Source organism: Neolamprologus brichardi, chromosome 17 (assembly GCF_056152115.1).
Source record: "Neolamprologus brichardi isolate AB-2024 chromosome 17, ASM5615211v1, whole genome shotgun sequence".
In the NCBI taxonomy this organism is placed as follows: Eukaryota; Metazoa; Chordata; class Actinopteri; order Cichliformes; family Cichlidae; genus Neolamprologus; species Neolamprologus brichardi.
This window is the reverse complement of record NC_142120.1, coordinates 34,759,358-34,786,213: the sequence shown is the minus strand read 5'-3', so window position 1 is coordinate 34,786,213 and position 26,856 is coordinate 34,759,358. Positions and strand designations below refer to the sequence as shown.

Here is a 26,856-nt window from a genome sequence, read left to right as displayed (position 1 = left end):
TGTGTCTGTAAGGGAATACTGTAACCCAGATTAATCTTTGTAGCTACAATTTACATATGTCCCCTAAATGCCTCACATGTAGGCAACAGTGTAGTGCCACAGGCAGATTTGTGTTTCTAGACAATGAATTTGACAGGTTTTCTTTTTCTCTTTTCACGATCCCTGAATATGAAATGAATATATTTAATTTTTAAAAGGTAAAAAACTCCTTATTTAGAGATTGTAAGGATTTTGCTACTCATGGCAGAGACCACAATTTGACTTAAAATCCACCCACCCTTCATTTTTCTGTATTTTGCTTCCAAGAAACCAGACGTTCTTGTAATTTAAAAAAATCAAAACTTTCCTTTCTACACTGGCTGTTTTTTCACCCATTTTCAGTTCAGTTGTTGTATCCAATGATTTTCAGAGGATTCTTTTTTTTTGTTAAGTCACTTAATGCTGACCTCTGAATCACTGAAGCATAATAAAGCACATAACCCAAGGGATGAACCAGTGTTGTTTCTACGCAGACAACAAACTGGCAAAGAGCCCATTTTAAATTGTATCTTTATGCACTTTGTTACTAGCAGCCTGCTGCACAAACACATCACTTGTTCCCAGATGAATCTATGAAGAATACCAAAGACAACGGCAGGTATAAACCTGTATTGTTGCACTAACAAGGTGATTCTCAAACAGCTATTTAGCTGAAAACCTGGTATATCGCAGCATGAAAAAAATCCAAGGGAACTGAAAAAGAGGGGGACAAAAGAAGATGTGGCAGGCTTAAAAAAACCTAGCCACAGCAGGTGATCATCTGCTGTTCACTGAAGATTCTTCAGAAATAATCTCAGTGGAAGGGTGCTATAAAAAGCCTTTGATAGCCAGGCTTTGGTATACCAAATTACACAAGACTAGACTAAAAATCTGTGGTAACAGATCTTATGGACTGATGAATAGGAGTTTGAAATTTTAAGTTCAAATCATCATCAATATGTACAACAGTGAGTGTCTACTGACATCTGCAAACACGGTTCTGTCGTGGTTCCGGGGAGGATTTCAGCCAGTGTTGTTGTGACAACTGATGAAATTATGAACACAGAAAAGTCAGAGTCTGATTGGCAGTGGCTTCATTGTTTAGTATGCCAATGATCCCAAACCCACTGCCAATGCAGACCTGAAGAGAAAAACACACAGTGGCCTACAAGAGCCCAGATCTCAACATTACTGAAGCAGTGAGGGATCGTCTCAACAGAGAACAGAACAAAAGGCAGAAAACATCCAAAGAAGAGCTTTGAATGTCCTTCAGGAAGCCTGGAGAACTATTCCCGAAGGCTGCTTTATAAATGACAAGCTAGCTTGCCTCAGTTGTGTACCACACTTTTTGAAATACATTATCAGATCGAAACGAAATTCCTGTTTAGGCTTTGGTGCTAAAAACAACTTTGTGAAGTGCTGGGTTAGGTTTAGAAAAAGATCATAGTGTAGGCTAAATCGCTTCAATTCTTTTAAAGCTCTGTTTTTCTGTTTGTCATGGTGATGCATCCCTGGTTTGTTTGGATCAAATATGTGGTGAAGATAGCAAATATACATCCTATTGAAAACTTAGTAAAAGATTACTATCGTGACTATGAGTCTGGCTGTAGGAAATCCGAGGTACTATCTAAAAGGAGGAATGTCCGCACTTCAGAATGCATCTGTGAAGGCAGGTTGTGGCTTGCAGTGGTCGCTTTAACACTGGTAACCAGTGTTGGGGAGTAACGGAATACATGTACCGCCGTTACGTATTTAAAATACAAAATATGAGTAACTGTATTCCGTTACAGTTACCGTTTAAAAAGGTGGTATTTAGAATACAGTTACTTTGTTGAAATAAATGGATTACACGGCGGTACTTCCCTGTTTCATATTGTGGCGGGTCAGGACTGTTTGGGTTTTGTTTGACAGCTACGTTCTGTTGTTCCAGGTGGCAGCGTTAAGGTTGCCATGGTTACAGGGTGACGCTCTCTCTCTGTGTTTCCTGGGTGAGAGAGCGCCTGTTGTTGTTGTTGTGCTAAGCTAACAGGCAGAATGCTACAGGTATAGCTCTAAAGAATGTAGCATCATAGGCAGTGTAGTCCGTGCTGCAGGGAGAATGGACTGCCATACACGTTATGTGTCTGTGAGCGAGGGAGGGAGAAAAAGGAAAAGTACGAGCTGTCATCGAGCAGAAACGGGAGCTGGAAGCATGTAAATATAATAATAACCACTGCAGCCAAGAAGAGAGCCTGACGAGCCCAGTTGTAAGTAAGCTATTAAGACTCGACTGTACACCGTGTTCGTGTTTTCCTCCAAAAACAATAAGTTCCGTTGGAGCAGCCTTTCAACGCCTCTCTCTGTCTCTGCTAGCAAAGTTGACCCAGACAACAAAGTAAAGCTATTTTTCGGCTATGAGCCCGACACAGAACCCAACGTATTAGCCAGAGGTCCCTTTACTGCGGTTCGGACCTTCAGTAACAGTAATAAATCACAGCAATAGTACATTCATGTAGTTGTAAACAGCATGATAATATATTAAGTAATCCAAAGTATTCAGAATACGTTACTCTCATTGAGTAACGTAACGGAATACGTTACAGAATACATTTTGGGGCATGTAATCTGTATTCTGTAATGGAATACATTTTAAAAGTAACCTTCCCAACACTGCTGGTAACAAAGAACAATTTGCAGTCAAGATATAAGTACTCCAGTTACTCTGCTAAACTTGCAAACTTGAATTAATAGTAGGTGGTGTCGCAGTATTGTTGTCACATCTGAACTTGAACTCAGAGCAGTGTGTTACTGTGACTGCGTAGTAGCAGTGGTAGTTGGCTGTATCGCCTTAATCGCATTAACATGAGATTACTGGTTCTTGGTGCTGATGAGCACAAATGAACTTAAGTCCAAGTTTGATTTTCCATAACGACACAAAGCGGAGCAACAGCAGAGCTGCCGCTCAGCCCAAAACACCTCATTACCGAGGTTCTGGATGCACCAGGAGATTTTCATAAAAACTCATTAAAATGCCGTTCTCCATCAATACACACCGGAAAGAAAGAATAAAAGGGAAACGCACCGGGCAGAGAGGAAGGAGGACTCTGCCTGCCGTGAGGGGAAAAGGGCTTTCTGCTTTGTTTTTTTGCTTTCTCATTTGCTTAAAGACTCACTTGTCATGTTACTCGGCTGACCCTCCACTCCATCGAACACACACACACACACACACACACAAATACACTTGCACTCGGGATCCTGGCTGATTATCATGGTTGATTACCTGATGTGATCTTTCCACCTGAGCAGCAGTTAAAACCTAACAAGGTCTGAATCCCAACGCTAATTGTGCTAATTGCCAGCAGGGAGTTGCTCTTTCTTTTACCCTGCACGCACACAGCAACACACGGACATACACACGCACAGTCATTTCTACTGTGCTGTCATACCCACCACAACGTACAGCGTAAAACGGGAGAAAGTCAGCGTGAGAGAGTCACGTGAGTTTGTTTGCGCCTGCTTTCCTCTCAACCACTGTGAGCTCTCTGATCGCTCCTCAGGTGTTAAACATAAATGAAGATGCAGAGGCAACATACACCTTAAAATAACTCCAACAGTGGCGTTCTCAACAACAAGATTGCAGTCTGAGCACACAAACATGGTTTCCATTGTTCACCAACACTGGTGAAAAACAAGAAAATGAAAAGGAAATCTCGTCCAAAGCCTCAAGTCCTTACAAGGCCATGCAGCAGATCTCCAGTGTGTGGGAGCAGCTGATAGTACATGACAAACATTCACAAACTAGCCAGGGTTGTGTGTTTGTAGTCGGAAAACATTACAACTGACACAGTGGTTTTGTGTGTGTGCAGGGGCTAAGGTACAGTGAGTCACTGCGTGTGCCTGGCTTTTGTATTCACTGCAGAGCAGTTACTCATGACTACGTGAATGAGAAGGGCGACAAAGGCTAGATGGAGATCCGTTTAATGAGCCTGAATGTGATGTGAATGGAATGCATGTTTATAAACAGATTTTCCAGTTAAGGTGTTTTCAATTTCGTGATTCATACATGGCCGAGCCAGGTCTCCATAGCCCAGCTGATGATTAGAAAACTACTAGTATGAAAATGGCTGTTTTGTTGTGCTGTTATAAAGACCTTCATTCTATTTAATTACAAAGATTACATCCAAGGGAACTTGTAAAATGACTTTAATAGCTACACAGAGATTTGATAGGTTTGATGGAAGATTTGATAAAAATATGTCACAGGAGGAAAACCAAAGGTGTAAATAACACACTAATTAAACACTATTACAATAACCTAAAACTGCTTCATACCTGTGTCTAGACACGTGTTATTTCAGTTATTTTAAAGACTGCATGGCCTCTAGGGGCGACAACTTCTCTGGTCTCATTGTATAGAAATCTATGAGAAAACGACCCTACTTCTTACTGGTTTTATGACTTTAGTTAACAATTTCCTAACTGGTTCATAGTTTCATCTGCAAGTTTTTTTTCATAAAAAAAAATGAATTCACCCTACAGCGTTACGTGTATACAACGGATGGACAAGCTAATGGTTAGCAGTCATGTGACTCAATGCAACGCAAACCTGTGAATGTATTTAGCTGATTGACTTGGCCGCATTTCTGGCAATGAACACGGTTATCAGTGTTGGTCAAGTTACTTGAAAAAGTAATCAGTAACTAATTACTGATTACTTCCCCCAAAAAGTAATCCCGTTACTTTACTGATTACTTATTTTCAAAAGTAATTAATTACTTAGTTACTTAGTTACTTTTTAAAAACACGATTTACAACCTGAATAGGTGATAAAGCGATAGATCTTTCAGCCCAATTCTACTTTTTCTGCATAATCCATCATACAAATGTAATCAAATGGAAAAGTCTCTTTTTAAAACTTGTTTTATTAGTTTTAATCTTTTAACTTTATGCATCAAGCAAAAAATTAATTATATGCAACATTCTCTGACTGGAAGAAATTTGTTTAACATTTAAACCTATTTTCTGCACATTCCAGCACATAAAATATATATTTTTTTGTGTGTGTGTTTACACTCACTCTTTCAAATAGATGCAAGTAAAACACAGCAGAAAATAAATAAAGTCATAGACTAGCGGTCCTTTTGCTCTATTTTCACCTGTAAAGCAGGAGTGAGGCAGGCGGAGGTTTACCCTGGTGCAGGTGTGCAGATTCAGTGGAAGAATCCGCGAGTTTCTCTGTGAGTTTCTCATTACATCGTAGCTACTCGGTGCTTGCTTGGAAGTTTAGGGGTTTTTTTCGCTGTAAAAAGAAGTTTTCTTCCCACGCACACCGGACACTAATGTTTTTGTCACTTTTTATGGAATCAAACTCAAAGTAAGGTCAGTACTTCCACGCTTTAAACGCTGCACGCTCATACTCTCTCTGCACTCGATATATTATCCATCGTTGATCTGCACACAGCTGTTGTCACGAACGTCGCACTCGCTTACGTCACTGTCATGAGACACTCTCGCAAAAAAATCACGGTTTTAGTAACGCAGTAACGCAGCGTTCCTACGGGAAAGTAACGGTAATCTAATTACCGTTTTTGCAATAGTAATCCCTTACTTTACTCGTTACTTGAAAAAGTAATCGGATTACAGTAACGCGGCCCATCTCTGGTTATCACAACCTTAACGATAAATAAGGCATCAAGAATTCAGATTTCCCACCGTGACCATGACCTGGTGCTAATGGAGCTTATGTGCTTTCTGGTGATGTCAGTCATGGTGATTGATGGAAACTGCTTCCTGTACAGTGGAATATAAAGAAGTTTAATTGGTACTTACAAGATGTAGGCGATCACTCCAATGGACCAGCAGTCGACCGCTTTACTATACGGCTTCTGGGCGAGAACCTCTGGAGCTGATAGAGAGAGAGAGAAACAAGCAGACACAGTGGGGTTAGAGAGAAAACCGGCTTTGAAACGACCTCAGTTTGGTGGTAAACCTAACCACAGTGTGTTTTTACTTTACAGCTTGAGGTCCAGTAACAACTGTGGTGTGATTTTTATATGAAAAAGGGGCTGTTTAATGAGACTGAGTACAGAGAAAATATGCAGACACCTCATGTCTGTTGAAATTAAAATCACATGCCAGTTCGCTGCACGGTGGGAAATATTCTGCAGGAGGTACAGATTCTCATAGGTGCAGAAATACATGGTGCAACTAGCTCCAACTAGCTCTTCTAGTTAGCTTCAGACCCATTTTCTCTGCTGCTGGTGTCGGTAAGGGATGCTTTCCAGGCCCAACCTTTCTCTGCAGCTCATTACCGAAGACCTTGGACAGAGCAAATTACTGATGACAGTGAGGTCGCCGTAATATCACCTCACATATACACACAAGGCTCTCGAAATAGATTTGGCATGCTCACACACATACACACAGAAGGAACACCAGTCATATCTGAGTCAAAATATAAACTTTGCACACTTGTGTTGAATCTGAGTGCTTACATTTTAGTCTAATCTGACTCATTGTGTGTGTCTGTTCTGGGTTTTCTGGATGCAGAACTGGAGCATTTTTACCCACTGAGATCACCGTGTCTGCAGCTCACTAAGTCCAGAGTCGGTATCAGGGTACAATCATAATGTGTAATTTCTTAATAGTAAATCACTTAATTAACCCCGTAGTGGGTCTTTGGCTATGTCCTATTTCCAAGCGTGACTTTTATTTTTGCTGGAAGAAGCAAATTTGACAGTTGAAAGTTATCATAATGAGAAAATGAAAAAATAACAGCAAGAACTGAGTCTTTCATTCAGACGCAGTTGTAAATTGTCACCTTCTTTGATTGTATTTTCACACAAAGCACCTTGAGTGGAAAAACTGCAGGAGTTCCTCTCACGGATGAGAGGAATTGATGCAAAGTTCTGACCATTCAAAGTAAAATTATGCAAATTTTTTGCTGACTGGGTGAGAATGTGAACTGACTCTTTAAAGATAGTACCCAAAAAAAACCTGAAGAACAGCTGGGTGCTTTGAAGCGCTTGAGCCAAAGACAGCTGGAGTTCTTTCAGGTTCTTGAAGATATTTCCCAACTCATGTAAAAGGCCACTCCAGTTCTGCGAGTGGCTTCGACTCAAGCACTTTAGTCCACCATGACACGGACGACTGAGAACCTGACACACATCTGGATTTAGTAAAGCTGCCCTGCAACAAAAACGATTCAACATTTATGCACCTTTCTGTGTGAATAGTGGGAAATGATCTGTTTGTGCGACTTATACGACTTTTGCAACATGCAAATGTGTGTCGCCGAACGTCTGTCTCCTGTAGCATGCAATCAAAGAAATGCTCACACACAAGCAGATTAAGCACACTGCACACAGAGATTCACACAAAAATGAGATATAATATGATACAGAGCACGACTGTCTGTCTCAGTGATAAGCATGACTGGGGTGTGTGAAGAGCACAAACACGCGTCGCTCCAGATGACATGGGAAGAAAAGAGATGATGCAGGAAGTGTAAACGGCGTCAGATGGGAACAACATGTGCTCATTTAATTTAACACGTGTTTGTTGGCTCACAGGAATCATCACAGAAACCGCTAAATCAAACTAGTCGAACTAGGTCAAACTTTGTAATGCTCGGAGAGGGTCGAACGAACCCAAAGAGCTACAGCTTAGACTCTACAGGCCTAACAGGGCATTTAGAAAACGAATGAACAAGAATGACTTGTCAGGAAACAGCCTCTTCTCTCGAAAAATGGCAGCACATGTTCGGTATGTAAGGCTCCATTTGAACAAACCAGACTGTGGAACAATGTCCACACCAAAGTGAGGATCTTTGAACATGACACGTTGCCAGGTTGAGAGAAAACCAAATATGGCACGAACGCGTCATAACAACTCTCAAGCAGGGTGGTGGATGAGTAATGATTTGGGCTTGTTTGGCAGCCACAGGACCTTGACGCCTTGCAGCTATTGTGTCGACCATAAACTACTGTGTTTATCAAAGGATTCATGAGTCAAATGTGAGGCCATCTGTCCAAGAAAAATGAAGTCATGATGATCCCAAGCACAGAAGCAACAGAATGGCTGAAAAAGAACAGAATCAAGGTGTAGCAGTGGCTAAAAGTCCAGACCTCAACCTGACTGAAATGCTGTGATGGGACCTTAATAGAGCCAAGCATAAATGAATGCCTATAAACTTCACTGAAATGAAGCAACTTTATAAAGAAAATAGGACCTAAATCCCTCCACAATTATGTGAGAGACAGATAAAAGTCATACAAAAGACAATTACTTCAAGTTATTGCTGCTAAAGATGCTTCCACAAGCCACTGAATCATGGGGTGTGAATAGTTTGGGGTTTTTTTCGTGAAAAACTCTCTTTTTTTGTGTGCAGTCGTTAGTGTGTAATGCCAGAAGTGATTTGAAGGTCTGGATGAACTGGACCTTCATCTCTCGTTACGGCATTTTGCGACTTTAGACAAGTTGCAATTTATCTGTGTAAACAGGTAAGCTAGTGTTAGCTCACAGTTGTCAGATGAAACCACAATAGATTTTTTTTATCTCCAAAAACAAATAAAAGTCCCTTTGTTTGGTTCTGGCTAATGTTAGCTAACACTGGTTATTTTCTTGTATGTCTTCTAACGACCAAAAACAGTTACAGCACTAACAGAGGGGATAAACTGTGATTTTAAGAGGAAAGAAATAGGAACGTTGAGGACAGGCGGTGACGGTGCGACCGGCTTACCCACATATCCTGGCGTGCCACAGGCAGTTGACATGACGTCACCGCTGCCCTCCATCTTTGAAAGACCAAAGTCACTGATCATAATCTTGGACTCGTCTTGAGGATTAAAATACAACAGGTTCTCTGGCTGAAGGAAGGAAAGAAGGAAGGAAGGAAGGAAGAAAGAAAGAAATTTTGGATTACAAACACTGTCACTTTGTTTAATGTCTCAGGCAGTTAATAGACAGACAACCTTATTGCTCATTTTACACAGTCCTGGTTAATGGAGGTGACTCTGACCAATCCATTGCTTCAAACAGCTGACACACACTACACTCACCCACAATGCACTGCATGTGTCGAGCTGCTGCCCTTATTGCAGCAGTAAATCACAGGCTGTCAAGTGAGAATGAAGCACTTGTGTGGATTTAAAGTGTGGAATGGGAGAGTGAGTGTTTGTGTGTATGTGGGGTAAGACTTCAGTGAAGAAGCAGGGAATGTGTGTGTGTGTGTTTGAGTGTGTTACCTTCAGGTCTCGGTGCACAATTCCCATCCTGTGCAGGTAGTTAACGGCGTCCAGGACTTGCCGGATCAGCGTGCTTGCGTCTTTCTCCGTGTAGAATCCCTTTTCCACGATTCGGTCGAACAGCTCGCCGCCAGACACCCTGCAGGACAGGACAAAGGGTGCATGTGGGAAGAAGAAGACCTTACACACACAAACACACACACAGCAGTATCTGGTAGCAGGCTGGGGGGGATTTGCTGGGTTGATATTTTTGGTAATTTATGAGCAGTACAGCTTCCCAGCCAAGAGTTTGTGGAAATGGTGAGCCATGTGCCAGCTCACACACACACACACACACACACACACACACACACACACACACACACACACACTGATTTTCCCTGCAGCTTCATAATTGTAATATATACACATTTCTTTTGAAGATGTGCTAAAAGTTGGCAAACCGTCCTTTAAATACAGCGAATCCTTTCATTTCTTCCTTCATAAACATTCACCACTGACTTAAATATTTTCTAACTTCTCCACGATTGCACTGCAACTCTCAGAGTTTTATAATATTTCAAGAATATTCTTTAATCTTTATCCTACTTTCTTTTCCTTTCACTGCAGCGGAAGCCAAAGAAAAAGCTTAAATTAAAATGTCACAGTGGAGCAGTGGGGGGAAAGACGTAAGAGCAAGAGGAGACAAAAAGGACTAATGTGTGTGAATTTGTGCGTTTGTGACGTGCGATATTACTGCAGTAGTAGATGATTAAAGATGAGCCTCAATCTTACAGAAAGGATAATTCCACTTCATTTGTTTTTCTCGTCCCAAAATGTGAGCGGCACATCAGATTCCATGAATATAGGGCAGCTCAATTTTGAGAAAAGATTATAAGAGAAGGACAGAAGACAGTGTGTAAGTATTCAGTGAGGGGAAAAAAAACGTCTCCCATCAAAGTGATCAAAAGGTTCTGAAATATTTGCAATGCAGCTCACACTGTCAGCAGTCGGAGAAAAAACCTCATTTGTGACCCAAGAAAAACATTTAGGAAGTAAAAGGCAAATTTCTCCGCTCCGGGCAAATTCTTTCAACAGTTAGTGTTAACTTTTATGACTCGAGAGCACATGAAACAACTTGTCCAGGGATACACAACATGCGGTTTATGCAGGTGAGAACAGCCCTCCACTTAGTTAACAGACACATAGCTCCCCCTGCTGGAGAGGACCATCTTAATTGCCCCAGCAACATTAGCAGTGATAGAATACATTAATAGTTCAGGCTCATGTAACATTACTATTGTTACACGAGCAAGAAAAGTTACACAAATATATAACTGTCTACAACTAGTCTACAGGAATTTATGATGAACAACCTCCTCGTGTTAATTCATATTTAGCTTTTGTGCCTGTACAGTAACAAGCAGAGCCGTAGTAACAGAGCAGCTAAGATACAAGTTGGGGTTTGGACCGATTGTCACAGTGTTAAAGAATGAGCACAAAAACATGATAGAAGTAGAACGCCTTATACAGTATGCTTTGATTTACACACAAACTGTTAGGATGCCTGGGTCGTTGACACAGGGTTTTTGAGTTTATTATATTATTTATCATTTCTCATTTCTCATTTCATTGCTGTCTCCCCTGTCTGCTGTATCCCCGTGTCCAGTCAGTGTCTGTGTCTGTCCTGGTCCCACGTCTCTGGTCGTGTCCAAATTCATGGGCTGCATCCTCCTGAGGACACGGCCTTCGCGGTCTACGTGGGCCGGGTCCTCAGGAGGTCGGGTAGGCCGGAAGTAAACGGCTATGGAATTGGACGGTCTAGCCTTCTCGATCTACTCCCGCCCTTAATTCAGAGTATTTCCGGTTGTCAGCGCCACGGCACGAAAATCGAAAATGGACCCCGAAATCGTTCTCCGTTTTTGTGTTCATTTTTAATTATCAACGAGCTAACCCACATTCTCGCCTGAAAATATGTTTAAAGTTTATTTTGTGGCCCAGAAAGATTAATAAGAGTAATTTTAAAACTTAGTAGCGGCCGCCATTGCCGGAAACTGGAGCTTGGCTGGGCCGCGCTATGAATTCTGGGATATGGTGGGCCAAGAAGTCTACACCGCCACGTCCTTAAAATTCAGGGAAATGAAGGACGCATTTGAAGGCCGCATTTCGAGCAGTCTACGAATTTGGACAGCCTTCGGCGCGTCGCTGTGACGTAATCGGTCTACAAATGCGGCCTCAGGGGGATGCAGCCCATGAATTTGGACACGACCTCTGTTCCCTCTGTTGCAGTGCGCGCGTGTTAGTCTGTGTCTTTAGTTCAGTCTGTGTCATGTTTCCTGTTTTATTTTGAAGGTCCTTGTCTGATGTTAATGTATCTGGTTTTGCTTCCACTTGTCTCGTTAGGCCTGATTTGCCCCAGCTGTGTTTCCCTCCTGTTACCCATTCCCTGATTGCTCCCTCTGTGTATTTAAGCCCTGTGTTTCTCTGTGTCTGTGTCGCGATCTACCGTTTATCTAGCTGTGTGTTCTGTCAGTCTTCCAGTGTAAGTTTATTTTGATATTTCCAGTTATGTTATATTTGAGTTTAGAATTAAAGCTGTTTTGAGTTCAAGTTTTGCCTCCGATTGTCTGCACCTTGGGTCCTATTCCTGTCTGCACACAGCCGTTCCATAACATGAATAAAAATGACAAAAATAAATATACCCTTCATATATAGAAACACACCCATGGCCAGGAATGTGTACATATGACAGAACAAGGGCAAACATGTCCACACACACAGAGATCAGATTCGAGCATACAGTTCACACTGACGACGTAAAAAAATCTAAAAGAACCACTAAACCAATTTTTCTCTCCTCAAAGAGGACAGCGACTTGTTCAGTTTTAGAGAGCGCAATGCCTGGGCATGACAAAAAAGGGCTGAATACACACACACACACACACACACACACACACACACACGATACAACGGAGATCAGCCACCAGGCTGCATTGTTGCATAAGTGTTTGCGTAAGAAGACCATGGCAATCAGACAGGAGCTCCCACACAAGAACACACACGCACAGTCACACACGTACAGATACAAGGGCAGGACCATATACGCACATACACAATACACACATGCGTATAAGCACACACAGTGAAAAGGAAATGCAGAAATGCAGTGAAAGGAGAGCACAAACAGACCAAAATCAAAACACAAACACCAGAATAATGTCTGCCAAATTACCCGCATTCATCATTTCTCATTTGATATATATAATTGCAAAATTCGGGAGATCAAAGATCCCGATGTCAACAATGCTCCACGCTGTGCTGGATATGGGTTTAGCCTACAGTATTTCATCTAAAAAATCAACAACAACAACAAAAGACATAATCTGCACCACCAGCTGCTGTTTGATTATCAGCTTCAAGCATCATACTCCCAGCCTCATGTGACCATGGCTCCACTAAAGCAGGTGTCCCCACCCAGGGCACAGCCCCCGACATCCGTCACTGTCAGCAGGGGAAGACTTGTCAAACACCCTGTTTTTTCATTTCAGGCAAGAATTCTGCAGCTGCAAAGATTTATGTCTTTGATGATAGCTACAAATGATTTTAAATGACTTTAATTCCACAGTAAAGAAATGTGATCAGCAGTTAAAAGCAGAATCATAGAGTACTACTCCATAATGTGAATCAGCATGGCATTTGCTGAGTACTCTCCCAGGACAGGAGAGAAATATGTTCCCCATGTTTTGTGCCTCAGTCTCAGGCTGTATCCCAATTCAGGGTCTGCAGCCTTAAAGTACGCAGCCTCAACATCCTCAAGGGCCGCGTACTTAAAGACCGCTAAGGCCGGAAGTGTGAGGCTTGTGAAATGGGACGGTCTAGCCTCCGTTGTGCTGCCTAGGTTGCCTAGCAACCATGATACTAACAGCTGGAAACGTTTCATACAGCTTTGTTTGACAGAAATGAAGGAGAAAATCTTTTGTTCATTTGTTCGTTTGTTTCTACATGAGCTTTGATCATTCTCTGATTAAGCTCAGCTATTGAACGGCGTATATTTTAAAGTAAAGGCTTTAAAACCAAGTTAGTACAAACGTCACTAATGTCACATAACTTTGCCGACATGTGGCCAACAGTAATGTTTTAATGTTCTTCGTTATTAAACATTTGCACATAAATAAGTGACATAATATTCAGTACTTAGTTTACAAAGTTACTCTTCGGGCGCCCCTCATCCACCGTTTTTTTTTATTATAAATTATCCACACCCACCACCGCGCTATGCATTCTGGGATATGTTGGGCCACGAAGTCTACACCGCCACGTCCTTAAAATTCAGGGAAATGAAGGACGCATTTGAAGGCCGCATTTCGAGCAGCCTTCGAATTGGGACAGCCTTCGTCGCGTCGCTGTGACGTAATCGGCCTTAAAATGCGGCCTTTAAGGCTGCAGACCCTGAATTGGGATACAGCCTCTGTCTCTGTCTCTGTTAGCTGTTGGCTTGCTTTTTTAACTTCCTGTTTTATTTGAGCTTTAATAAATTAGAGATGAGCTTAATGTTAATCCTGACTGCCTGTGAGTATGCATTTGGGTCCTCATTCACCTACATGTCAGCAGTCTGGATTCCTCCATATGGAAGTCTCAGTGTTGTTAAACTGAAAAGAAACTGCAGGGGCCTAACCTGCTTGGAAATGTTTTTGAACAGTGTTTTGGTACAAAGTTTTTGTGTCATTGTGACCAAAGAAATTAATTGTACCATGACAGCACCTGATATCTCTGGCTGGAGCCTTTATAAGAACTCTAGTAAGAGGAGGAGGGCAGCAGAGGATGTGATGATGCCATTGCAGTGGTCCACTATGATCCTGGTGCCAATGGTATGGTGACAGTCTTCTCTAATCAAGAGTACAAAGCATGTATGTGGAATTGTCATAATTTGGTAGGTTGGGCTGGGTTTGGTTAACTTTCTCTCAGGTGGTTAACTCTTCACTCTCAGGTGAAGTTGCTGGTTGGACCTGGCATTCCCACATCAGCCCAGCGTGCAGGAGTTCTGACCAAACTGGTCAGTTTCAGGTATGAAGCAATGGTAAATAGACTGGTTCTTACGTTATATTTGTCTATGCCTAAGAGCTTTCTATCTGACATCTACATTCACATTCAGTATCTTGCCCAAGGTGCTTTGAATATAGACTGGAGCAGCCAGGGAAACCTCCAAACCACCAACCTTCTGATTAGTAGATGACCTGCTCTACCTCCCAAACTACATCCCAAACGAAGAATATATCTGGTCAAAAAAGTGCACTGTTCTTCGCCAGAAAGTCATCGCTGCTACGGTGACAAACTCCCACGGTTAATTCCTTGTCTCAAAGTTATTCGTGCCTGGAATCTGCCTTGAAAATCTGTCTGCTCAAGTCACTCTTGCCTGTGGATGACACCAGCATCACTCCATTGCATTGAGCCGGTGAATCTTGTAAAGGAAGGAACTCACCAGCTCAAAGCCTGCCTGCCCGCTCTTCACCTGTATCGCCCCACCTTGGTAACCCAGCTGAGCTCCTATTTATCTCTGTAGAAGGTAAGACAATCTTAAAAATTTAGATGACCTTATGCTATGTACTCACCACCCATATATGAGTATTAGCATTCTCTCTCATCTCTAATAGACCTATGTGTCATATCTTACTCAACCCAAAACACCTTTTAAACATGCACACAGTTACCTAAATCTGCTCACTAAGTTTATATCTAATGATGATATTCTGGCCATTTTATTTGCTAGTGAAGACCGGGATGAGACAAAACACCCAGCATGAGGGGTCCACAAGCTGGTGTACTCCTAGTGCCAGTCCCAAGCATGGATGAATGGGAAGATTGTATCAGGAAGGGCATCCGGAGTAAATTATGCAGATCCATCTGCTGTGATGACCCCTTGGGAAATAAGGGAGCAGCTGAAAAGTACTTTACCTTTATTTGGGGAAAACACACAATTATATAGCTACTTGATATTATATAACCCCCTCTAATCAAATTTCCCTGTTATTACAAACAAAATATTATGAGACATAATAAGATTGAACGAGTGGTTCCTAGGAGCTCTGTAATCCTTAACAGCAAATAATCTAAAATGAAATACTTTTTATCTTAATTTTGTGTCTTCACATCCATCTAATCTATCTGCATCCATCTGTGTGATGTTTGATGATGTCAAGCCACAATTACACACTGCAACACTGCTGTGACTACAAAAAGAACAAAAGAACCCACACTTCGTTTTGTTTCAATGAATTATTGAACAGGCATGCTGGACGCTGATGCACGGGTCCATCTGCAAATCAATGCATCCGGTTTTTTGCTCTCATTTTATTCTTAAAGTTCTGACTGATGCTCGGAGTTCCAAGTAATGATGTGTAACCCCACTGATATCTTTGCCTGCCATGCTTAGACACGTGCATCAAACAGGTTAAATAGCTTTCACCTCACCTTGTCTGCAATGTGTCACAATTGTGCTCTAACTTTGTTAACATGTACTTGCATAGCCTGGACAATAAATTATAGATTTCCTATATTTTAAACAAACAAGCAGCGAGTTTCATCTGAAAAGCTGGTTTTAGGGCAAATGAAGACTGTCAATATATAAGACTGTCTTGATAAATAAATTCATTTAACACACTGTACGATCCTTAATACGTGCAGAAAATTGAATTCCGTGGAAGAAGCTTCATTGCCTTCTCTTGGCAGCCTGCCACGTCCTGTTCGGTGATATTAGGTTTCTTCTGAGGAAAACGCCACAGGATACCTAAGCTGTCATGGTGTAATGATGGAGAGATCCCTGTGTTTAAAAGGGATGAAAGGAGTGACTATGACTGGCTATGACTATAGCCACCTTTAACAAGGTCACCTATAATGTATTTTTTCTAATCCAGCCTCATATTGGTGTGCATTAGCCACACCTCTGCCGCACTGGGCTGGCGCACTGCAATGTAGTGCAGGGCTGTAGGGTGGAATCATGGCATCCTTGCTTACGATGCAAGAACATTTACACAAGTAAATGTTGCAACAGTCAGCCCGCTTGTCACGTCACTGTGCCTCATTCATCTCTCCTCTGTCAGCTGATGTGTTTACAAGCAGGCAGTGCTATTACTCTCACCGGACGATGGCTGTGCGTCGCTGACGACGGCAAGCCTCATTTTCTGCTCATCACAGCAGAGAGACAGAGATCTGACCGCTGCCTCATTAGCTGAAATGTAGGGAGGAAACCCCACTCCTGCATTTACACCCCCACTCTGCTGTCTTTGATCTCAAGCTTGTTTTTTCACGTGAACACTTAACTGAGATTATTTGTCTAAAATATCATGCAAACACAACAATTACCCTAATTAGATTATATCTGTATAAACACAACCTGATTAACACAGCGAGACAGCTATTAAGCAACAGCACAAAAATAAGGTCTTATTGTGGCATTTATTCAGACTTTAGGAGAAAATGTTTCTGTTTCTTGTTCAGAGAACACACACACACACAAACACACACACACACATGTGAATATATATATATATATCGTGGCAGATGACAGCCCCTCCCTCTCGGATCTTTACCTTACAATGTAAAGCACCTTTAAGTGACTGTTGTGATTTGTTGCTGTGTAAATACAACTGAATTAAATCCTTTAAAGACCCAAATAACTAATCTGATTAGGTCTTTAGGTGAAGCTAGCGTATAAGAAGTGTAAGTAGAGAGAGAAGAGTATCATACTGTAGAACATAGAAGAGCTCTAATCAGGCAAATGCTTCTATAAATGGATCAAGTTGGATCTTTAACATCAACTTTTTAAAATACTAATTATAGCTGACTTGTAATTTAACTTTGGAAACACATTTTCTGCGCAACAATACAACCGTAAGAAAAGACCACAAAAAATCAATACGGTGGTCAACTCAGGACTAATTGCAATGTTTCAAGACTTTTGGAAGAGCCCCGACTGAACGGAAAGCTATTCTGCTCTTTTCCAACTCCAGATTTTTATTCTTTAATCGAGCAGCTTTGCATGACTCACAGGTCAACTAATCCTTACTTATCTCACACCGGGACTTGGTGCAGCCCCCCTGAGTTAATCCTCTGTCTGAAACCAGTTATTTTAGTTCCCTTTCCCCTCCCTTTAATCCAACTTTCTTCTCAGTAGCTGCCCCTCAGTCGCTGTGAACCTGAGATGACTATATTAAAGATATCCTCTGTCAGTGACATCTTACTTAGAGTAGAAAAAAGCCTGAGGATTTAGTGTTGTCTGAAGCCTCAGCTTTCGACTCACAGGTATCACAGCCTTTGTACTATTTTGGGGTTTTTTAAATAGTCCTCTATTTGAGGCTTTTCTGTTTTTCAGGTTTGTGGTGTTTTGATTCTTAGTTTTGGGTAGTTTGAGGCTGAGACACATATTTTAATTCCCTTTGCAAGGTTTCTAAGGTCCCTGCATTTTCTTTATTCTAGTGATAAATATTGCTCCCTCGTTGTTCCCTGACTTCTTGTTAGGTTTTTTAAAAACTCAGGTCAGTGTTACTTTTGGTTACTGTTTCTGTTTTACATTAGAGGTTAGTTTTCTGTTGTTTGCTGTGTTAGTTTTGCTTCCTGTCAGTACTCCAGATTCCCTAATTGCTCTCGGTCTACGAGACGTTACGTTCGTCTTTACCTCATTTCTCCTGTTTGTCACCCCCCAATCAGTCCTCAGTGTATTATCTTGTAACAAGACCAAGAGCCATGTTCTAATGTTGCTTCAGTCTCATCTGAACACATCCAAACTGTACAAATGAACTGAAGAAGTGAAATACAGCCAACAACCCAACTGTCAGTGGACAATCCACAACAAACAAAGGCTTAAAATGATGAATACTGACAAAAAAAGTTGTCTGCTTCTGTCGAGTCCTGCTGATTACAAGCTTCCCACAAGCTCAATAGAAGAAATTGAAAAAGATGATGCTATTCCTGGGGCGATCGTGGCTCAAGAGTGTTCCTCTTGTAATCGGAAGGTTGCCGGTTCGAGCCCCGGCTCGGACAATCTCGGTTGTTGTGTCCTTGGGCAAGACACTTCACCTACCACCTACTGGTGTTGGCCAGAGGGGCCAATGGCGCGATATGGCAGCCTCGCCTCTGTCAGTCTGCCCCAGGGCAGCTGTGGCTACAACTGTAGCTGCCTTCACCAGTGTGTGAATGTGAGAGTGAATGAATAGTGGAATTGTAAAGTGCTTTGAGGGGTCTCGAAAAGCGCTATATAAATGCAATCCATTATTATTATTATTATTCCAAAGGAATATAGAAAACAGTATTAAGAATCCCAGGTGCTACTTTGTTTGGATTCATTGAAAGCCAGTTCTTTTATTTATTTATTTTTTACTGATATGCAATTCACAGCACAAACAGCATCAATATAAAGCCCACATTGCACTCGGTTGCATCGATTTTCATAGCAGCATGGGTTGATTGCCTCCCTGCGGTCAAGGTTACGTAAGACAAGCTATGATGAACAGGAATGAAGGAAATTCTGTCAGACTGCATTGATCTGCCATACTGCAATTACATGAGAAATCTGCAAAAATCCTTGTTTGTAAATGTGGTTTCTGATTACTGAATAAGAAAACCAGCACACCACTGAATACAAATGAGGTTAATTAGTACTGTAATGATCAGTAGAAATGCAGCTATTGCCAAGCTTCACTTTGCAGAAGCACTGTTGAGTTGGTGCTCTGGGAAAACGCAGCTTTTCAGTCACCATTTACAAGAACAGTTGGACACAGCTGCACAGGGTTAAAATAGATGCAGAGATGAAGCTGCAGTTCTGTGTTTTGCTTGGAGAAGGACAGCATGCAATGCTGATGCTAGATCAAAAAGGATTCTGAGCTACTCTAGCTTTTGATCCTTTCACATTGCCTTTTATATTATGACAAATTCATAATACATCTGGGCATCATAACTACAACTGACACACTGAAATAATTAGTTCAGCACATGTACAAATAATCACTTTGGGCACATTTTGTTTCTATCCAAACTATGGGCAATTTTGGGCAATTTTAGCTCTGAGAACCGCCATGCCACTGTGCTACCCCTTGCAATAGTATAATAATAATGGATTGGATTTATATAGCGCTTTTCAAGGCACCCAAAGCGCTTTACAATGCCACTATTCATTCACACACTGGTGGAGGCAGCTACGGTTGTAGCTACAGCTGCCCTGGGGCAGACTGACAGAGGCGAGGCTGCCATATCGCGCCATCGGCCCCTCTGGTCAACACCAGTAGGCGGTGGGTGAAGTGTCTTGACCAAGGATACAACGACCAGGACAGAGAGCCCGGGGATCGACCTGTGACCTTCCGGTTACAGATACGCTTCCCAACCCCCTGAACCACGGTCGGGGGGTTGGGAAGCTCATTACAAAACAAAGACAGCTTCTTCGTTAGTTTCTTCATGCCATCTCTTTTCAACACCAAAAATATTACTCAATATTACTTCCTTGTGAGGAAACAATTTTATTTATTTATTTTGAGCCTCTTATACTGTAGGGTAGATTAATATCTCCTAAACACAAGAGATAATAGTCCTTCAACCCGTTTCAGTCTGTCTGTTTGGCTTCCTATAAAACATGTACATATTGTTTGCAAATTAATATGTAAGTTACCCATATGTCCAATTTGTTATATATTCAAAGAGGGTTAAGCATTTAACCATGTTTGAAGCTGACCTGTGTTCAAGCAGATTGTACCTGGAAAAATAGTGAGCAGGAGGAAGATATAAAGAGAAGGAAAGCAATGAAATAAAAAAAAAAAGCAGATGGTGTGAAAGAGGAGAGGAAAAGGGATGGAGGGTTAGAGGGAGACATCAGAGACCGGTCTTTCTTGTTACTGTTCTTTTTCTCAAAGAAATAAAACAGCAGGTACAGCCAACGTCTTTTGGTTAATGAACTACTGAATTTTGAAACCTATGTTAGTCAAAGTAGAAAAAAAATCTTGCCTTTGATTCTTAACCTTAACTTTAACCACAGTCACTGCTAGACCAAGTGAGAGCACTCAGCGATAATAACGTGCTTCTTTACCAAACAGCAGTCAGCTCTGTTAACTGGTTTATCCATGACAACAGGAGATTTAATCAAAATGTTAAGATTGTAGGTTAACAGCTTAACCACAGTTAAGACCTTTGACTGGAATCTGGCCAACAGACGGATTTTAAGTGACGTAAAAGCTTAAGGAAACTGTGTTTCTTAATTTGTCATCAGAATGGAGTGAGGAGGAAAAAAGCGCTGCCCAGACGTAGTTAATCTGTGTTTGTTATGTCTGGAAAGTCATCCATTTATCTTGCCATCAACACATTGGCATCTTAGCTACCTCGGACCTAGAGATTAGGTACAACCTTGGAAAAGTAACTAAGCAAATGTAGATAACAAATTTACAAATTTTACAGCAATGTTGACAGGAATCTTTGCTTAGTACACTACAAGTAAAGTTTCTGCTTCTACATTTTTAGCTTAATTTAGCTAATTTGAAACACTTCATAATCTAATATTACTAAGTGAGTGCTGACTTTATGGCGATTTAATGCTTTAGCTGTAGCTTATTATTACTACTACTGGTAATATTAATCTAACTATAATGATTGCATGGAACTATTTAACAATCTATGTGTGTGTGTGTGTGTGTACGTGTACATAACTTCTTTTTGGGTGGGCCAATCTGAGCTAAACTTTACATGAACATCGACACACACATTTATATGTTTTTAAAAAATCATGTATTATTCCAGTTCTTTAGATTTTTGTATTCATCAAATTTGATGCTATGTGGTCCGTTTGCATTTGTTTCACATGTCATAATGTACGTTGCCTATACTTAGCAGTCACCAAAATTTGTATCCACAAAGGAATTTTGTTCCCCTTGTGAATAAATACAGAATGAAGAACTAGAAAAAGCAAAAACCACCTGTAGGGCAGCTTTTTGCTAGTAATGGTAATATCAATATTGCATTTCAACGTCTCTAACATCTGTTTTTAGACATGTAATGTTGCATTTCTTAAAACATTTTTTTAAAATAAGATTGTAAAAAGCCATTAAAATTGAGATCTTTTTTCAAGGAGAAAATGTTTGGGACAAACTTGACAGATAAATGACTGAAGGATCTGCAAACCTAAAACTGTTTTACTTTAAAAAAAGGCTGGTAGTTTCATACTTTTTGGAGCTTATTCCATTTGTAAGCAGCTTAGTAAGTCGAGGCTATTTTAAAAAGGGACAGCTCTTAAAATGAACCTGTATTAAAATTAGTCTGTTTAAGGGTAACAAGAGCAGTACAGGGTAATAAATAAATATCATACTACTCCCTTAGCATTAATAATTGCATCCCAAGTTGCTATGACACATTGAGTTATATGCAGTATGTGGATGTGATGGTTAATAATGAGCGTCTATAGCTGCTGTGCAGGATTATTCTCATACAAATGGTTTTGACCTGGATGGAAAATGCCAAGGTTGTATGTACAACTCTGCCTGCTGCTGAACATAAATACCATTAAATATCGTTGATGTCAGTTCAAACTTCCATTACTAGATCAGGTCTGACTTAACTATGTCACAGTAACCTCACCAAGTTCACTTAGCCCCATATTAAAGAGTTGGTAAAACTGCTGACAATTTATCAGTTGTCCACAGTAATAGGATCTGTAGTATACTACGAGGCTTTGACAGAATTTAATCCAAATTCTTCTTTAATCTACATATTAACATTTCTTTCTTTTAAAACCAGGCTTATTGTCCAGCCAAAATAACCTCATTCATGCTCAAATCTTAGTTTAATTGATCGTCTAATAATTTTTTTTGACTATGAGAAAGCTGATAGAGGTACATTTGCACGGTCTCACTCCCACAGCATAACATTTTACACTAGGTGACAAATTGTCGGGATATTACGTTTCCGGGCATCCAACACGTCCCTATATTACGAGATCAAAAAAATTAGGAAACATGAGAACCATTTGGAATGAATCTACACATGTAAGTTTGTTTTACTTAAATCGCTTTGAAAAACACTATCTAACATCATTAAAGTGCTGGTTAAAGCTGGGGATAAGGTTATGGTTAGGGCTGGAATACATGGCTGGAATGTGTATTACCGTGGGAGCGTCATTCTACTGGATGTCATCCATCACCCAGCGCGTAGCATGAGAGCGTGGAAGGTCACCTTTTGCGTTCCTCAGAAACGCCTCGGGACTTGAGAAATTTCATTTTTATTTTCATTTATTTCATTTCATTTATTTATTTATTTCACACTTGGTACAAAAAAAATCAAACAAACCACACTTTCTATCAAAAACACTACAACCATGTGTGAAAAGGAGCAGGAAGAAGAAAATATTCTTATTAAACCCTGCCCCCTATCTACTATCTAGAAATAGAAAATACCCCCTATCTTGAAATCGTCAGTATATTACACCTCGGGAGTGAGAACGGGCTGGATCAACACCTTGAGAGCCTTTTTTATCCAAGAATTCCAACAGGGTGCAAAATGTCATAAACACAATGGCTTGCCACCAAATAAGTGAGTGGATTATCTGCTAGCTGTCATAGGTAGGTTAAATATTAGCTTTAACTTATGAGCTCATTCATAAGTTAAAGACCTCAAAATCGTTTCCTGTATTGCCGCGAGTTGGCACAGAAACACAACCACCCAAACACATGCGGTAGAGCAGATAATCCACTGGCATCGGCAATAAACAGCCACTGTTGTGTAAACCACGGCTCTGACTTCCACCTGAACTTGACTGATTTGTTTCCAGCCCGAATGCCAAACTTCCAAACCAACTCCTTATGTAAGCAGCTCTAACCTTGAAGAGGAGGTTAGTGGGACACCTGTGGGTGAACCTTTTCCTCTAGCGCTGACCATCAAAGCAGAGATGTACATCAGATGATGTAATAGAAGCCTCATAGCGGTGTGGTGGGCTTTGAGTACGTGTGTCTGTGTGTGCGTGCATGTGGGAGGACTGGTGGGCTTTGTGTGTTTTTTGTGCGTCTATGTGATGGGTGGGTGGACAGAAGAACGAGAGGTAAAGTGTGAGAATTTGAAAACACTCTGTAAATTAGCAACAATTTAAGTCAGAAGCAAATAAGAAATACGCACTCCGACATCTGAAACATTAAATTATTATTAATAACAATCAAAAACAGAACAACAAAGAATTTGTATTCTTGTCCCTCGCTATAAGAAAAATATCTGCCAGAATAAAATCTGACCCACTCGAGAAAGATTTAACATATAAACTATAACTAATATTTAAAATGTACTCATTTGTAGGCTAAAATTTCACAATAGGATGGCTTATGTCCTCTATAATTTGATATTACTTTTGTAGCACCAGCTTTGTCTTAAAGAAATAATATGTCTTCTTTATTTAATTTCTACCCTACTAATACAATATTAAATAACAAACCCCAGCCCCGCCCCCACAAACACACCCACAAATATATTACACAACAGCTTTTACAGGCTGACGAGTCCCATTATGTGACAGAGCAGAGCTTGCAGTCACTAAATGAAATGGTCTTCCAGGGAGATGTGGGTGATTTGGGGGTCTCTGTTCCCATCAGTCACATTGTCGAACACAATGTCCTAAACACAATGACGACAACAGAAGAAGAAAAAGAACATTGACTCACAGCTGCATAATCAAGTAGAGGTGGTCGGGGCTCTCGTAGATGTCTTCCAGTGCCACAATGTTCTCATGCTTGATCCTGCAAAACAAAGACAAAGCAATCAGTAAAGATTTGTTTTTTTAAAGTTTCTCCCACAGTCACAATCCAGATTAATGCTCCAACTGTCTTTTGTGCACCTTAATATTCTGAGTTGTACATTGTTAACACTTGATGTCTCAACCAACAAAAAAGTGTCACCTCACGATCCATTTCTTAGCTGCTCTGAAGCTACTGATTGAATTAAACAATGAGTTTTAATGAGCCTCCCACATGCCATCTATACTATCGCAAAGTAATAAAGTCATAGAAAGGCAATTAAATGACAGTAAAGTTCCTGATTTCTCAGTACTGATTATAGAAAATTCAGCTTTTAGTCATGTTAAATAGTTGTTGAAACTTATTTTTCATATATTAAGATGATTTTGACATCCTTGCAAAATACTATAATAGATAATATATATTGTGTATATATGTTGAATATGAACATACACATGCTGGTAACCATTAGTTACATCTTACTAGTACAGGGTTAGACCCACTTTTACCTTTTGTACTGCCATAATTCTATATATTACAATCCCAACAAAGGCCTGTAGTCATTTAACACGAAGTGTTTTCTTGTCTTCTTCTGAAATGTAGTTGGCTGTAAGTATTAAAAACTGGAATTACTTAATTTCTTCTTCTTTCCTCCCCTCATCCACAACCGGCTACAGCAGATGGCTGCTCTTCCTTTAGCCTGGTTCTGTCTGAGGTTTTTTTCCTGTTAAAAGGGAGTTTTTCCTTCCCACTGTTGCCAAGTGCCTTCTCACAGGAGGTTGTCAAATTGTTGGGGTTTTGTTTGTATGACTTTAAGGTCTTTACCTTACAAAATAAAGTGCCTTGAGGTGCCTTGAGTTGCGATTTGCCACTAACTAACTAACTAACTAAGGTACAGAAAAAAATACAGCTGAAGGCAAAGGGGGTTTGGTTGGACCTTACTGAAGAGATTTACTGAAAAGGTATTAAACCAACAAGAATCACACTGAATTATAGGGCGTTAAACAATTTATATCTAACTTTATACAGTGTGCATGTTTGTCACAACCCTAACTAATCCCAGCAAGGCAGCTACCATGTTTTCTCTGCCTCATCCATACTCGCAGCAACCAGTGAAGACTGTGGTGTACACGACTCCAGAAAAATAAATAGCAATTGTACCTTGAATTTAGATTCTTTTGTCATTGCAAAAATCAAGAAAAAGTTATTTTACTCTGATGCCAGCACAAACTTTTCACAAAAATCGAACCAACAATCTATTTCAACCAAAACCTCTTCACACTTTCTCATCACAATTTCTGCTCATTTTTTTTGCTTCTCTGCTGATTTCTCCATGGTTACAGCAACATGATGGGGTGTTTCCCTTCTTCCGTGTGTGTTTGTGTGTTTGTCAGTGTGTAGCTGTCTGTTTGTTATCCTAATATGCCGTGCCTAGTGGAAACACGACTAATTTTGTGTGCGTGGTTGCAGGTTAATCATCTTTTGCACAGTAAACAGAGGTAATCCCCCTTGGCCTAACTCAGGCATATACACACGGAGGCACACACAGCAGGTGTGCAGGTAAACATCTAACACCTATTAAAGACCGTATGATCGCAGCGGCAGCAGGTATGAATCACAGAGCTGAGACGTGACTCATGCTCATACAAGTACTGGTTGAAAAGGGGTAATGTGTGCATGAGCGTGTGTGTGTGTGAGCGTGTGTGTGTGCCCTGTCAAGGATAATGAACGGCTGACAGGAAAAGCCTGAGTGTAATGGCAGAGCAGATCCGGAGTGCATTCAGAAAAACCCTCTTTTTGCATTAAATGCCTGGTGTGGCAGTTAGTTGTTCTCATTCACGGATTTCTCCTGCATGTATCTCCTGTTGCTGCTGCACATAGACTGGGTAAATAACAGGATTGTGTCATTCAGACACAGGCCTCTTCGACATTAACACTTCCTCACGCCTTCATGCCGACATCCCCGCAACGGTGATGTGAGAGCCACGTTTGCCACACGTGCAAAAGACTCAACATTTGATCGTTAATTAATTAATTTTTCTCTGGCAATGTCACGAACAGCAAGGTTTGCATGCTTGTGTGTTTGTGTTTGCTGCAGTGTGAGTTTCAAAGCATTGTGCCCTATCCCTAGCACATAGACACTAAGAAATTGATCTCTCTTCTGCAAAAAGCATGACGTGCATCAGAGGCAAATATAGGAATCTTACAGCAGATTATAAAACAGAGTTAGTAAGATAGTGAGACAGGTGACCAGATTGCTCATTCAGATGTTAAAAGACACCTTGAGATGTGAGATCTGTACATATTTTAAAATATATCAATATATTTTTAAAAACGAGATTAAAACAAAATTAAGTAGATAATTGCATCTGTGCTTTTTGTCCAGATCAGCACGGGCTTGGAGAAGGCATTTGACTACATCCCTCATGGGATCTTGTTGAGCAGGAGTATGGGGTACGTGGCTCATTGCTATGGGCTATGTGGTCCAGTGAGAGCTTGGTTCATATTGAAGGCTTTAAGTTGGATCCCCTCCCCTGTGGGTGGTGGACTCTGCTGGGGCTTGTTATTGATTCTGTTCATGTTCACAACTTTCAATGGGCAGAATTTCTAGATATAGCCAAGTGTGGTCTCAGGATCTCATCTTTGCTGTTTGTAGATGATGTGATTCTGTTCGCTTCATCAGACATACAGCTCTGTGGCTGCTCGCCAAAGTGTGTGAAGCAGAGAGAATGAGAATTGGCACCTTAAAGTCCGAGACCATAATTCTCAGCTGGAGAAGGGTGGAGTGCCAACTCTATGGCAGCAATAAGCTGCTGTCACAAGTGGAAGACTTTAGGTATCTCAGTGTCTTTTTCATGAATTAGGGGAGACTGAAATGTGAGACACGAATA

General features: G+C 40.9%; 1 protein-coding gene across 1 annotated transcript in view; it reads right to left on the bottom strand.

Moving 5' to 3' along the window:
* Positions 1 to 26,856, bottom strand: part of camk1da (calcium/calmodulin-dependent protein kinase 1Da) — an 84,371-nt gene that overhangs the window by 12,140 nt on the left and 45,375 nt on the right. Inside the window, exons 3-6 of the mRNA XM_087830372.1 lie at positions 23,894 to 23,968; positions 9,243 to 9,381; positions 8,738 to 8,864; positions 5,827 to 5,902 (exon numbers count right to left, since the gene is read on the bottom strand). Coding sequence (XP_087686498.1) covers positions 5,827 to 5,902; positions 8,738 to 8,864; positions 9,243 to 9,381; positions 23,894 to 23,968 — 417 coding nt within the window. The remainder of the gene's footprint in view (positions 1 to 5,826; positions 5,903 to 8,737; positions 8,865 to 9,242; positions 9,382 to 23,893; positions 23,969 to 26,856) is intronic.